At 38.3% G+C, this 13,282-nt stretch overlaps 1 protein-coding gene across 1 annotated transcript in view; it reads right to left on the minus strand.

Annotated features, from left to right (window-relative positions):
* Positions 1–8,982: 8,982 nt before the first annotated feature.
* Positions 8,983–13,282, minus strand: part of LRGUK (leucine rich repeats and guanylate kinase domain containing) — a 120,836-nt gene continuing 116,536 nt past the window's right edge. Inside the window, exon 20 of the mRNA XM_032275949.1 lies at positions 8,983–9,322. Within this exon, the coding sequence (XP_032131840.1) occupies positions 9,192–9,322 (131 nt within the window). The 3' untranslated portion in view covers positions 8,983–9,191. The remainder of the gene's footprint in view (positions 9,323–13,282) is intronic.

The following is a 13,282-nucleotide window of genomic DNA, read 5'->3' on the forward strand; positions in this document are numbered from 1 at the left end:
AGCAAACACTACATAGGAAAATATAGAGCTAAAGACACCTCTATTTAAAATAAATGCAGACCAATAACAAATTGAAATGAATATTTATAACAAATGGGGACCACATAGTTAATATTGAATACACTATTATTAATCGTGAACCGCTTTCACAAAAATATAAGAGGAAACACTAACATCCCAGAATAAGAATTGCAACAAAGGCATGAACCAACAATTCGTGGTTCAATTAAGAAAAAAATACTAATTAAAAAATAAACATATGAACAACAGCAAACCTAATCAGTAAAATAACATAGTTTTCAACAATCAAATCAGTAATTCTAAAAAAGTATAATATACTTTATGCTAATGAGGGTGTGTTCAAATGGTCACTCATAAACTGCTGAAGGCCAAAAATTTAAAAATTTGACAGAATCATCCTAGAAAGCCCTGTGGAGCAGCAGTTCTCAAATCTGTTTGCACACTGGAATCACTCTGGGGACTTAAAAACAAATTGCAAAGGCTGAGCTTCCCTGCCCATAGGTTCTTATTTAATTGGCTTGTGATAATTACTGGGCTTTGGTATTTTGGAAGCTATTTATAAAAAGTTTGATATGGCCAGGTACAGTGGCTCATCCCTGTAATCCCAGCACTTTGGGAGGCTGAGGTGGGCAGATTGTCTGGGGTTGGGAGTTTGAGACCAGCCTGACCAACATGGAGAAACCCCATCTCTAATAAATATACAAATTAGCTGGGCGTGGTGGTGCATGCCTGTAATCCCAGCTACTTGGGATGCTGAGGCAGGAGAATCACTTGAACCCAGGAGGCAGAGGCTGTGGTGAGCCAAGATTGTGCCATTGCATTCCAGCCTGGGCAACAAGAATAAAACTGCATCTCAAAAAAAAAAAAAAAAAAAAAGTCTGATATGCAGGTCAGGTTGAGAACAATGACTTTAGAGGCATAACTTCAGGGACCAGTACACTAGAAATCATATCTGTGTGTGGGATTCTGAGAGGAGGAGCATTCATGCCTGTTGCCTGGCTCTACCATAGAGAGCTCTACCAGATAACAGGTTCGCCAAATTCCCAATATGTCCACGTCCCAATACGTCTTCTTCTAGTCAGGGTAAGACCAGGTGCGTGTCAAAGCAGAGAAGGGGTGAGCCTGACTCTTGACACAGGGAGCAGTTGGTTTATTATGTGCTTTCATGAAGGGAACCAAAGTTCCATAAAAAAGATTGTTGACATACCTGGAGAGGTCAGAATGATGGGGATGTAGCCACAGCCACAGGCATGCATTCTGGCAAATACATAATACCTAAGACTTTCTCATGGATGCAGGGAGGAACCTAATGTCTCCCCTGATGCTTTGAAACCCCACAACCCCCTGAAAGTTGGATAAAATCCAAAGTAAAATGCAAGAGAGGAGAAACTGTGAACTAATTGAGATTGTCCTGAATTGACTGAGAATAAGATTAGACAGATTCAGATGTGAGTATTCAACATTATATTGAAGGTTCTCTCCAGCGCAGTTTAGAAAAGAACAAAGGAAAGGAAAACAGAAAATAATAACAAGACTGGAAAGAAAAGGAACATTGTTATCTTATTATACTATCTGCAGAGAAACCCTGAAATAATCTATAGTACATTGTCAGAATTAATACACAGGTTATCTGTAGAAATGAATTGCATTTTATACACCAGACACAGAAACCATAACCCTTAAAAACATTCCATTTACAACAACCAAGATAAAATGCATCTAGGAATAAATCTCACTAAAGATACATTTGTCCCTTATGGAGAAAATTATACAATTTCATTAAAGAAGTTAATGAAAACCTACATAAATGGAGAATTTTATAGATATGGAGAGCAAGTACCATAAAAAAGAGAAGCCTCCTCAAATTTACGAATTGAATGTAATCCTAACCAACTCCAAGCAAGGCATTTGTAGAATTTGATACATAAGTCAAAGCATTTATGGAAACAATCTATGAGAGAGAATCTTACAAACTAGTAGGGGAGAGTAATGGGACAATTGGAATGAAAAAATTCAATCCTACCTCACATCATACACAGAAATCCATTCCAAATAAAATATAGAGCTAAATTGGAAAAGCAAAACTTAACAAAAATTTAGAAAAATATCTGAGATTATGTTTTTGACAATAGGATAAAAAAGAAACTCATAAGATGTAAAAAAGTACAAATCAAAAAGAAAAAGATTAACAAAATTGGTCGTATAAAAAAACTTTAAAATGTAACATTTTAGAAAGTGAAAAGATAAGTGACAACCTGGAAAAAGACCTTTGTAATATGCTTAATTAACAAAGAATTATTAATCAGAATATATAAACATGTCAAATTAATTTAAAAAGATAAATTAAAAAGATAACTCAATTTAAAATTGGGCAAAACATATAAATAGGCAATTCACAGAAGGGAATCATGAGTGGCCAAAAAACTTATTTAAAAGATTCAACTTTACTTGACAATTGGAGAAATTCAAACTAAACACCACAGTGAGATTACAATAACACTTATTGGATTAGCAATAAAAAGACTATAAATACCAATGTTGAAAAGCAAAAAAAAAAATGAGCACTCTCTTACGTGTTGGTGAGGGTATATTATAACAAAAACTATAGCAATATCTGATAAAGTTAAAGACTTTTATACATATAACACAGCAATTCCACACCTAGACAAGAATGTTTTTAGCTGCATCCTTTATAATAACAAACATGTGGAAACAAATTTAGTGTTCATCAACAGAAAAGTGAATAAATTACAGTATATTCTTACAGTGTAATATATAGCAGTAAAAATTATAAAACTATAATAAGAAAAACTATATGGATTAATCTTCCAAACATAATGCTGAGAAAGTTAATTGCTGAATACATGTAGTAAAACTTAAAGTTTTGACTCATGGAGAACAACAGCATATATTTTAGGAATAGACACATATATACCAAAAGTATAAAAAATTTATGGGAAGGATAAAAAACCAAATTGAGAATAATAGTTACATCAGGGTGGGAAAAGGAAAATCTTATTAGAAAGGATAAAAAATGTACTTTAAATATATTAGTAATATTTTGTTTCTTAACGTGGGTATATTATGGGCATGGAGTTTTATTATATTATTCTTTTTCACTTGTAAGATATAAGTCTTGTGCATTTTAAAAAGATTTACATTTAAATATTTCATTGTGTTGAGTGAGTGTAGTTTAATTTCTGTTTTCAAATGCTCATTGCCAGTATGTAGAAATACAATTGACTTTTTGAATTGATCTTGATACCTGAGACGTTAATGTACACATTTATTCATTCTAAGAGTTTTTCTTTTCTAGATTTCTTGGAATTTTCTATGTAGATCAGTGTTATCTGCAGTTTAAGGATTTCTTTCAATTTGTATTCTTTTTATTACATTTTCCTACTTTATTGCACTGGCTTGAACTTCTAGTCCTATGTAAAATGTGCGATGAGAGTAGTTATCTCTGCCTTGTTATTCTCAGAGAGAAACCATTCAGCCTGTGACCACCAAGTATGACTTTTAACTGTAGATATTTTGTAGTTGTTCTTTATCAAATTGAGGAAGGTCCCCTCTATTCTTAGACTTTTATTATGAGTGGGTGTTGGACTTTGTCAAGTGCTTTTTCTGCATCAATTTATATATTCTGATTTTTCCTCTTTAGCCTGTTATTATGATAGACTTCATTGGTTGGTTTCAACTGTCAAGCTAGCCTTGCCTCTCTGGATTAAATCCCACTTGGTCACAGTACATACATTTTTTATGTATTGTTGAATTTTATTTACTCATGAAATATTTACCAAGATAGAATATATCCAGAGCCATAGAAGAACGTCAATAAATTTAAAAGAATTGAGGCTGGGGACCGTGGCTTGCACCTGTAATCCTAGCATTTTGGAAGGCTGAGGCAGAAGGATCACTTGAGGCCAGGAGTTTAAGACAAACCTGGACAACATCTTGAGACCTCTTCTCTACAAAAAAAGAAAATTAGCCAGGTATACTGGCACACACCTGTATTCCCAGCCAATTGGGAAGCTGAGGCAGAAGGATTGCTTGAGCTAAGGAGGTCAAGTCTGCAGCAAGGTATGGTGGCACCACTGTATACTAGCCTGGGCAACAGGGAGAGGCCCTGTCTCAAAAAAAGAAAAAAAAAAAAGAATTGAAATCATATAGGGTATGTTCTCTGACCATGATGGAATCAAACTAGAAATTAACAACAAAAAGTAACAGGAAAATCTGTAAGTATCTGGAAATGAAACAACACACTTCTAAATAATTCATGGATCTACAAGGAAGTCTTAAGGGAATTTAAAAAAATACATTGAACTGAGTTAGGGAGGAATCCCTTCTACCGAATTTTTGGAATAGTTTCAGTAAGATTGGTGGTAGCTCTTTGTACAACTGGTAGAATTTGGCTGTGAATCTGTCTAGTCCTAGGCTTTTTTGGCTAATATTTTGTTAAGAATTTTTGCATATATAAGTGATTTTGGTTAGCAGTTTTCTTTTATTACATTGTCTGTCTGATTCTGCTATCAGGGTAATACTGGCCTCATAAAATGAGTTGGGAAGTTTTCCTTCCTCTTCTGTTTCCTGGAAGAGATTATATAGAATTGGTGTGAATGCTTCTGTTAGCAATTGGTTCTTCAGTGAAAGCATTTGGGCTTGGAGATTCTTTTTCAAGTTAGATTACAAATTCTTTCATTCAACCTAATTCTGTGATTTTCTTAGTATATTTATAGGATTATTCAAATTATCCCATACAGTGTGAGTGATGGGAGTTTATGTTTTTTAAAAAATGAGTTTGTTTTATCTAAATTGTAAAATTATGCATGTAGAGTTGTTTGTAGTATTTCCTTATTATCTGTTTTATATTTGTGGAGTCTGCAGTTTCATCTCCTATTTCATTTGTATTATTGGTAATTTTTATTAATATATTTTATCTTCATCTGTTTTTACTAAAGAGATAGTCCATTTTATTCTCTTTTCAAAGAATCACTTTTTGTTTTATTGACTTTATTGTTTTTTCCACTTTCATTTTCATTAATGTCTGCTCTCTATTCTTTTCTTCTGCTTGATTTGGGTTTATTTTGCTTCTTTCTGGTTTATGAGGTAGGAGCTTATTGATTTAAGACTTTGCTTGCCTAATATAGGCATTTACTGCTATAAATTTCCCTTTCAGCACTGTTTTAGATGCATGATAGGGTATATTTTCATTTTTATTCAGTTCAATGTATTTTATTTTTTATTTTTTAGATTCTGGGGGTACTCGTGCAAGTTCACTGCATGGGCATGTTGCATGACACTGACTGAGGTTTGGGTTTCTAGTGAACCCACCACCCAAATCATGAACATGGTACCCAATAGGAAGTTTTTCAAACCTTGCTCTCTGTATTAGTCCATTTTCATGCTACTAATAAAGACATACCAGAGACTGAGTAATCTACAAAGGAAAAGAGATTTAATGGACTCACAGCTCTACGTGGCTGGGGAGGCCTCACAATCATGGCGGAAGGAGAAAGGCACATCTTACATGGCAGCAGGCAAGAGAGAATGAGAGCGAAGCAAAAGGTGAAACCCCTTATAAAACCATCAGTTCTTGTGAGACTTATTCACTACCCATGAGAATAGTATGGAGGAAACTGCCCCATGATTCAATTATCTCCCACCATGTCCCTCCCACAACACGTGGCAATTATGGGAGCTACAATTCAAGATGAGATTAGGGTGGAAACACAGCCAAACCATATCACCCCCCGCCACAGTTTTGCAGCACCAGTGTCTATTGCTTCCATCTTTATGTCCATGTGTACCCACTGTTTAGCTCCCACTTATAAGTGAGAAGATGTGATACTTGATTTTCTGTTTCTGAGTTATTTCACTTAGGATAATGGCCTTCAGATGCATTCATGTTGCTACAAAAGACAGGTTTTCATTCTTTTTATGGCTGTGTACTATTCCATATTTTCACTCTTTCCATTTTTCTTTCTTCCTTAACGATCTTTCAGGTTTCCTTCTTTTATCATTTCCATTCTGTTTCAATAATTTCCTTCAACTATTCTCTTAGGATAGGTTTGTTGGCAACAAATTATTTTTATTTTCTTTCATCTGAGAATGTCTTGGTTTTTCCTTCAGAACTGAAGGACATTTCCACTGAATGTAGAATTGTAAGTTGATAGTTCTTTTCTTTGAGCACTTCAAAATATACCACTTCCATGGTGGTTGATGAGAGTCCACTACCATTTGTTTTCTTCCCTATAATGAAGATAGCGTTTCTCTCTCATTCCTTTAAGATTTTCTGTTATCTTTAATTATCAGAAGTGTGATTATTATGTGTCTTGTGAATTTCTTTGCTTTATTCTGTTTATGATTCATTCAGTTTCTTGGATTTGTAGGTTTTTGGCTTTTGCCAAATTTAGAGATTTTGGATCATTTTTTTAAAAAATATTTTTCAGTCTCTCTCTTTTGTACTCCTTCTAGAATCCAATGACGCAAATTCACATAGTCCTACACATCCCTGGGATTCATAGTTTTTTCAGTCTATTTTCTCTCTGTCGTTCAGATTGGGTAATTTCAATTCCTCTGTCTTAAGGTTATTAAGTTTTCTTCCTCTATGCTCTCTATTTCACTCTTGTGCCCATCCAATGAGTTTTAAAATGTCAGTGATTGTACTGTTTAGTCATAAAATTTCCTTTTGGTTCTTCTTTATGTCTTCTGCTTCTTTGCTATGATTTTCTCTTTCTTTGCTGAAATTATCTATCACTTCATTTGTTTCAGTTCCTAATTGCTTGTTGAAGCATTTTTATGATTGCTGCTTTAACATCCTTACCAGATGATTCCAACATCTGTTTCAATTTAGTGTTGGCATATATTGATTGTCTTTTCTTATCCAAGTTGATATTTTCCTAATTCCTGATATGGTGAGTGATTTAATTATATCGTAGACATTTTGAATAGTGTGTTATGAGACTTCAGTTCTTATTTCAATCTGTTGTCTTAGCAGGTTGTCTCTGACACCATACCAGTGGGGAAGAAAGGCATTGGCTCATGACTGGTAGATAGAAAAGTCAAAGTTCTACACTTGGCCTCTGCTGACACCCAGGGTGGGAAAGAGAGGAGTGATGCCTCATTAATGCCTTGGGGTGGAAGTGTAGGGTCGCCACTAGGCCTCCACTGAACCACACTCACTGGGAGTGGGAGAGGCACCTTTTCACTGCTCTTCACATGGCCTCCTCTGACACTGCAGGGACATGGGTTGATGGGGAAAGTCCTCTCCATGAGACCTTTTCTGATGTTCTCCAGTGGAAAGAGGGGAGAGGTGCCTCACTATTACTAGGTGAGGAGCAGAAGTCCAGGCCCCCCAAGTGGCTTTCAATGACATCATGGGAGGGCATTCTCATTACTATTGGGCAGTGGTTAAAGTCCCAGCTCTCCACAACACCTTCTTTGATACTATCCCAGCAGAGAGGAGGAGGAAAACCTTGTTACAGCCAGAAGAGGTTGGAAGCCTTTGCCGACAGGGTGGGGAGCAGAGTTTAATCCACGGTGGTTGGCTGGAGTGGTGCCGCTATCGTCTAAAAGTTTTCTATCTTTTGAGACTGCCCCTTTCCTAGTCCTTTGGCTGGAGACAGCGGGCTTTTGCTGGGCTCTTGTTGATGTATCCATTAGTGTCTTTGAATTATAGTTTCTCTAGCACCTAGTTTAGGATCTATGAGGAAAACACAGACTCTGAGTATTAACCACCATGTTGTTATTTGAGCTCTCAGATCCATAGCCTATCTGCCTTCTTGTCACCTCTCAGAGTTTTAGCTATAATGTTCAGGATTTTAGCTGTATTCAGTGAGAAAAACCAGGAAATGTGCAGCTCCTCTATGTTGTCTTAAATTAGAAGTATTATTTATATATTTTCTATCATCCCTGAAATATTTCATAATTTTTTAAAAGATTAGATGAGGCTTGTGAATGTTAAACTATTCTTGAAGATTCTTGGAGTACAGTGACCCACCCCCTGTCTCCCCACTTCTCCAGAAAAGATGCCTCCATTTTCCCTGCCCAGCCTTGTCATCTCCTCCGTGGTCCGCCTGCTCCACCCTCACCAACTCCAAGAAAAGAAATTTAATCAGCTCCCATTTGAGAGCAGAACTAGGAGGAGGACAGGAGCCAATAGCAAATTGTGTTACAACCACATTTGTCACAGGGAAGAGGATTATTAAAAGGGGCTTTGATATTTTAAAAAGGAAAGTCGTTAGAAGATTCTGATGTTCAAAATATTTAACAATGAGTACACTACTACGAGCAGGCTTCTTTTTTCACTAGTCTTCATGCACAGAGTACTTAGAAAACAGTCCATTTACCGATACAAAGGAATGTATCTCAAAGTTTTAACAATCAGGATAGCCTTACTGGCACATACTAGCTAAATACCAGCCTTGTCTGTAACTACTCAGTGGAGTTTTTCTTTGTAAGACAGGGAGTGAAACCATAAGGGTGATGAAAGTGTCTAAAAGCATATCTAAGACAAGCAGTACATAATCAGAGTCAGAGAAGGGTGAAATAAAACAATTAACTCTTATGTTTTATTCTTTCATGTTGCTAAAGCAAGTCAAGAATCCCCAAAATTACTTTAATTCCTTAAGAGATGCAGTCGATATCATGTTGGCTACAAGTTAAATGGAACTCTGCAGTCCTTTCATAATGAGTACAAAATAAATCAATCCTCTCGCGCATACAGGAATGTTGTAAACGGACATGTTGAAATTTTAAGAGCACAATCCCAGTTGGATATATCAAAAAGCCACTCTGCATATCACAGTGCAGAGATCTTGGGAGAGTTTCCCATCTGATATTTCTGAGCAGGAAGCAGCTGGAAAAAATTATTTATAGCTATGGAAAAAACTGAAATGACATTTTTAAAAGCTAAGAATAACTCATGTTTTTTAAAAAAGAAACTCACATCTTTAAAAATTATTTAAGAAACTTATTTTTTAATAAAAAAGATAAGACACCAGCCAAAGCATCACAAAAGAAATTCATTGAGAGAATTAAGGCAGGTAGAACATTCTTCTGTGGGTAATGGGTTGAATGAGAAACTGCTGGGACCCATGGCCAGGCAAGGCAAAGAATTCGACATCAGCAGAGCAAGTTTTCCATGTTAGGATCAGATGTCAAGTGCTGGCTTACCTGTGGCCCTGAGGGATTGGAGGGAGGGTGGGTTTGACGTTGGAACCTGGGTGACTGATGACTGGCACTGATTGTTGCTGGTGTTGGTGAGACTCTTTTTCATGTGCAAATGATTGTATAGGTAGTGCTGTAAAACATTCAGAAAAAAAGACATATGTAGTTAATCCGTTGGTTTCCTGGTACAAAGAAAATACGCGTTGCATGATATACGCACAGCAACAATTTCTAGAATTCATTTGTGACAAACTATAAGAAATAAATGAGGCCAGGCACGGTGGCTCATGCCAGTAATTGCAGTACTTTGGGAGGCCAAGGTGGGTGGATCACTTGAGGCCAAAAAAAAAGAAAGAAAGAAACGACATTCAAGGAAGAACAATAGTGGATGAGGTCAGAATATAGCATGTACATGGTTGAACAAGTGTTAGGTTGTGTAGACTTGCCCAATGACCAGAGGATGCTACATCAAGCAGTCACTAGTGATTCTTCCACCTGCTCACACCCTCTGTAACAATGTTGCACTCAGTACTCTTTCACAATCATACACGTGCACACAGTCACGCACACAGTGAAGTTCTTTCTATAGAAGCTTCATGTAATGCCCTCTAAAGATTGGTCCGTTCACCAAGCAGGAAGACATCTGGATCTAGGTTTCTCCAGGGACCGTGGGAAGCAGGAGGAGTTTAGAAGATAGAGAGGAAAGGTAGAGGCATGGTGGCCACGGCAGAAGCAGAATTCTCACTGATGAGACAGCAGAGTAGCAGGGATTGAGAAACTAAAGCAGAGGATTCCACAGAGAATGAGAGAAACAGAAATGATGGGTAAGATTACGAAGACTGGATCTATTGGCCAAACCAAACCAATGAAAAGTCAAAGGAAATACTGAGCGTTTCAGGATGTATTCAAAGAAAAAATAAGACACTGCTTGAGAGGATACTGTTATCAGCAAAAGAAAAGGGAAAAAAAACTCCTCGGTTTTTTTTTTTTTTTTGAGACCAAGTCTTGCTCTGTCACCTAGGCTGGAGTGCAGTGGTAAGATCTCAGCTTACTGCAACCTTCACCTCCTGGGTTCAAGAGATTCTCATGCCTTAGCCTCCTGAGTAGCTGAGATTACAGGCATGCACCACCACCATGCCTGGCTAATTTTTGTATTTTTGCTAGAGTTGGGGTTTCACCATGTTGGCCAGGCTAGTCTCGAACTCCTGAGCTCAGGTGATCTTCCCGCCTAAGCCTCCCAAAGTGCTGGGATTACAGGCATGAGCCACTGTGCCCGGTCCTTCCTTGTTTGCTGGTTTTTGTTTTTCTCCATGGGGATATTTTTTTAAACAGGAAAGTACAAAGCAAACATGTTGAGAAGAAAGAAGACAGTAGAGGAGTAGGCCTCCTTTTTCAATCTGTTCAAGTTCTACCACTAGATAAATTACATCTCACAGTGGTGGAATTGCTTATGGAAGCAGTTTTAGAGCATCCAGTCTTAGACAATTCATCCACAGTGAGAACAGTGTTGAAGGACAAATAATATTGCCATTTTAAAAAATAGGAATAAAGATTTACAAACCAATACATTTGACTTTATTTATTTTTATTTATTTTTGAGATGGAGCCTCACTTTGGCACCCAGCCTGGAGTGCAGTGGCATGATCTTGGCTCACTGCAACCATCGCCTATTGGGTTCAAGCAATTCTCCTGCCTTAGCCTCCCGAGTAGGTGGGATTACAGGCGCATGCCACCATGCCTGGCTACTTTATGTATTTTTAGTAGAGACAGGATTTTGCCATGTTGGCCAGGCTGGTCTCAAATTTCTCACCTCAAGTGACCTGCCTGCCTCAGCCTCCCAAAGTGCTGAGATTACAGACATGAACCACTGCACCTAGCCACATATGACTTTAAATCTTAGCAAATTTCAGTTGATTAAAGAAATGGTTGTGCATTTTTATAAAATACTGTAGTGAGTGATGAGTGTTGAAGGGGTTTGCAAAGGATTTGTAAATTTTATTTAATTTGTAAATAAAACTTTATTGGAAGCCAGCCTGTACCCATTCATTTGCACATGGTTTATGACTGCTCTCATACTACAATGGTAGGGCTGAGGGTTACACAAGAGTCCACATGGCTCACGAAGCCAAAAGCATTTACTGTGTGGTCCTTTACAGAAAGGTTGCTGACCTGTGAGTTAGAAAAATACCACTGATATAATGTATCTTGATTTCTACAGGGCACTTATCAAAGTTTCTCATGGGGTTACACTAGAGAAATGTGAGTAGTAATCGCATAGAAGTGATTACTTTCAGGGAAAGTGGGTTTTCCCTGAAGTTAAGTCTCCAGAGACTTGCCATGTGACACAACTCTCAGCTGAATCCTGAGTTCTGTTGTTAACAGTGACTATGACATAGGCAGAGGTCACATGCTTGTTGGCTTTACAGATCTCAAAAATCTATAAAATAGAGAATATAGGAGATTCGTCAGATACCAAGTGATCTAATCAAGCTGGAATGTAGAGACAAACCAAAATGATAAAAAGATGAAAATGGGCCAGGCAAGGTGGCTCATGCCTGTAATCCCAGCACTTTGGGAGACCAAGGTGGGCAGATACCTGAGGTTGGGAGTTCGAGACCAGCCTGACCAATATGGAAAAACCCCATCTCTACTAAAAATACAAAATTAGCCAGACATGGTGGCACATGCCTGTAATCCCAGCTACTCAGGAGGCTGAGGCAGGAGAATCGTTTGAACCTGGAGGGGCAGAGGTTACAATGAGCCAAGATCCTGCCATTGTACTCCAGCCTAGGCAACAAGAGTGAAACTCAGTCTCAAAAAAAAAAAAAAAAAAAAGAAAGATGAAAATGAAAGTTGCATTTATGTAAAAATAAAATCAACTTCACATACATTAGATGATAGAGACCTGGTTTGACTGTTCACGTAAAAAAGACATGAAAGTTTGACTCAGAGCCAGCAGTATAATACAGTTGCTGAGAAAACCACCACAGTGTATCAGCAAAATGGCAGACTCAGGACTTCCCAGCCCTTATTCTCCCATGGGAACATTCAATAAACAACTAGATACCAGCTAAAATAACTTTACAGAAACTCTGGAACCAGTCAAATATCTATAGCGACCGAACAAATGCCCAGTCAAGGAAAAGCCACATTCAAACGGTAGGAAATGTCATGGTGTTTTCACCTGCCCTTGCCCCACCTCACCTCAGCACACTGCAGTGTGATTTGGGGGAAATGCAATCAGATCCCCAGACCCCTTCTGTAAGCCAGAGAGAGTAGAGCAGATCTAATTTGCAATGTTCTGTACCCGTTTGGCAGCTGCCTGATTGGTCTCTGTGTCATCTCACTCAGACTTCAAATGGCCAAAAGAGGCATAGCTGGGATCTAAAACAAGGGGGAGCCGCAGGAGCAGTGGGCATGGCTCACGAAAACCACATGGGGACTGCTAATTGAGGGATACGATAGAACAGCTGAAGTCCCAACAAGCAGCAGGGGTGAGACTCCTAGGAAAATTAAAACATTGAAAAGCAACTGTGTCTACTGGGGAATTGGAAAAAAGGCACACACACGCAAGCCCAGGGAAAATGTACACCAAGAAAAGGCCTGAGAAGATTTGACGCCTGCATGCAAGCCTGATCCTGGGCTTAGAACAGACGCTACTAATTAGTCTTCTCCAGCACTGAGCCTGTCTGCAGCCTTGGAGAGGTAGCTGTTTTTTCAAATGCCCAATTTTCAACAAAAGATCAAAGGCATACAAAGAAACAGAAAAGTGTGGCCCATTCAAAGGAACAAAATAAATCTGCAGAAAGCATCCCTAAAGAAAACCAACACAGGCCGGGTATGGTGGCTCAAGCCTGTAATCCCAGCACTTTGGGATGCTAGGCGGGTAGATCACGAGGTCAAGAGATCAAGACCATCCTGGTCAACACGGTGAAACCCCGTCTCTACTAAAAAAATACAAAACATTAGCTGGGCATGGTGGCGCATGCCTGTAATCCCAGCTACTCAGGAGGTTGAGGCAGGAGAATTGCCTGAACCCAGGAGGCTGGAGTGCAATGGCGCGATCTCGGCTCACCGCAACCCCCGCCTCCTG

Source organism: Sapajus apella, unplaced genomic scaffold (genome assembly GCF_009761245.1).
Source record: "Sapajus apella isolate SASKATOON/1434 unplaced genomic scaffold, GSC_monkey_1.0 scaffold7, whole genome shotgun sequence".
In the NCBI taxonomy this organism is placed as follows: Eukaryota; Metazoa; Chordata; class Mammalia; order Primates; family Cebidae; genus Sapajus; species Sapajus apella.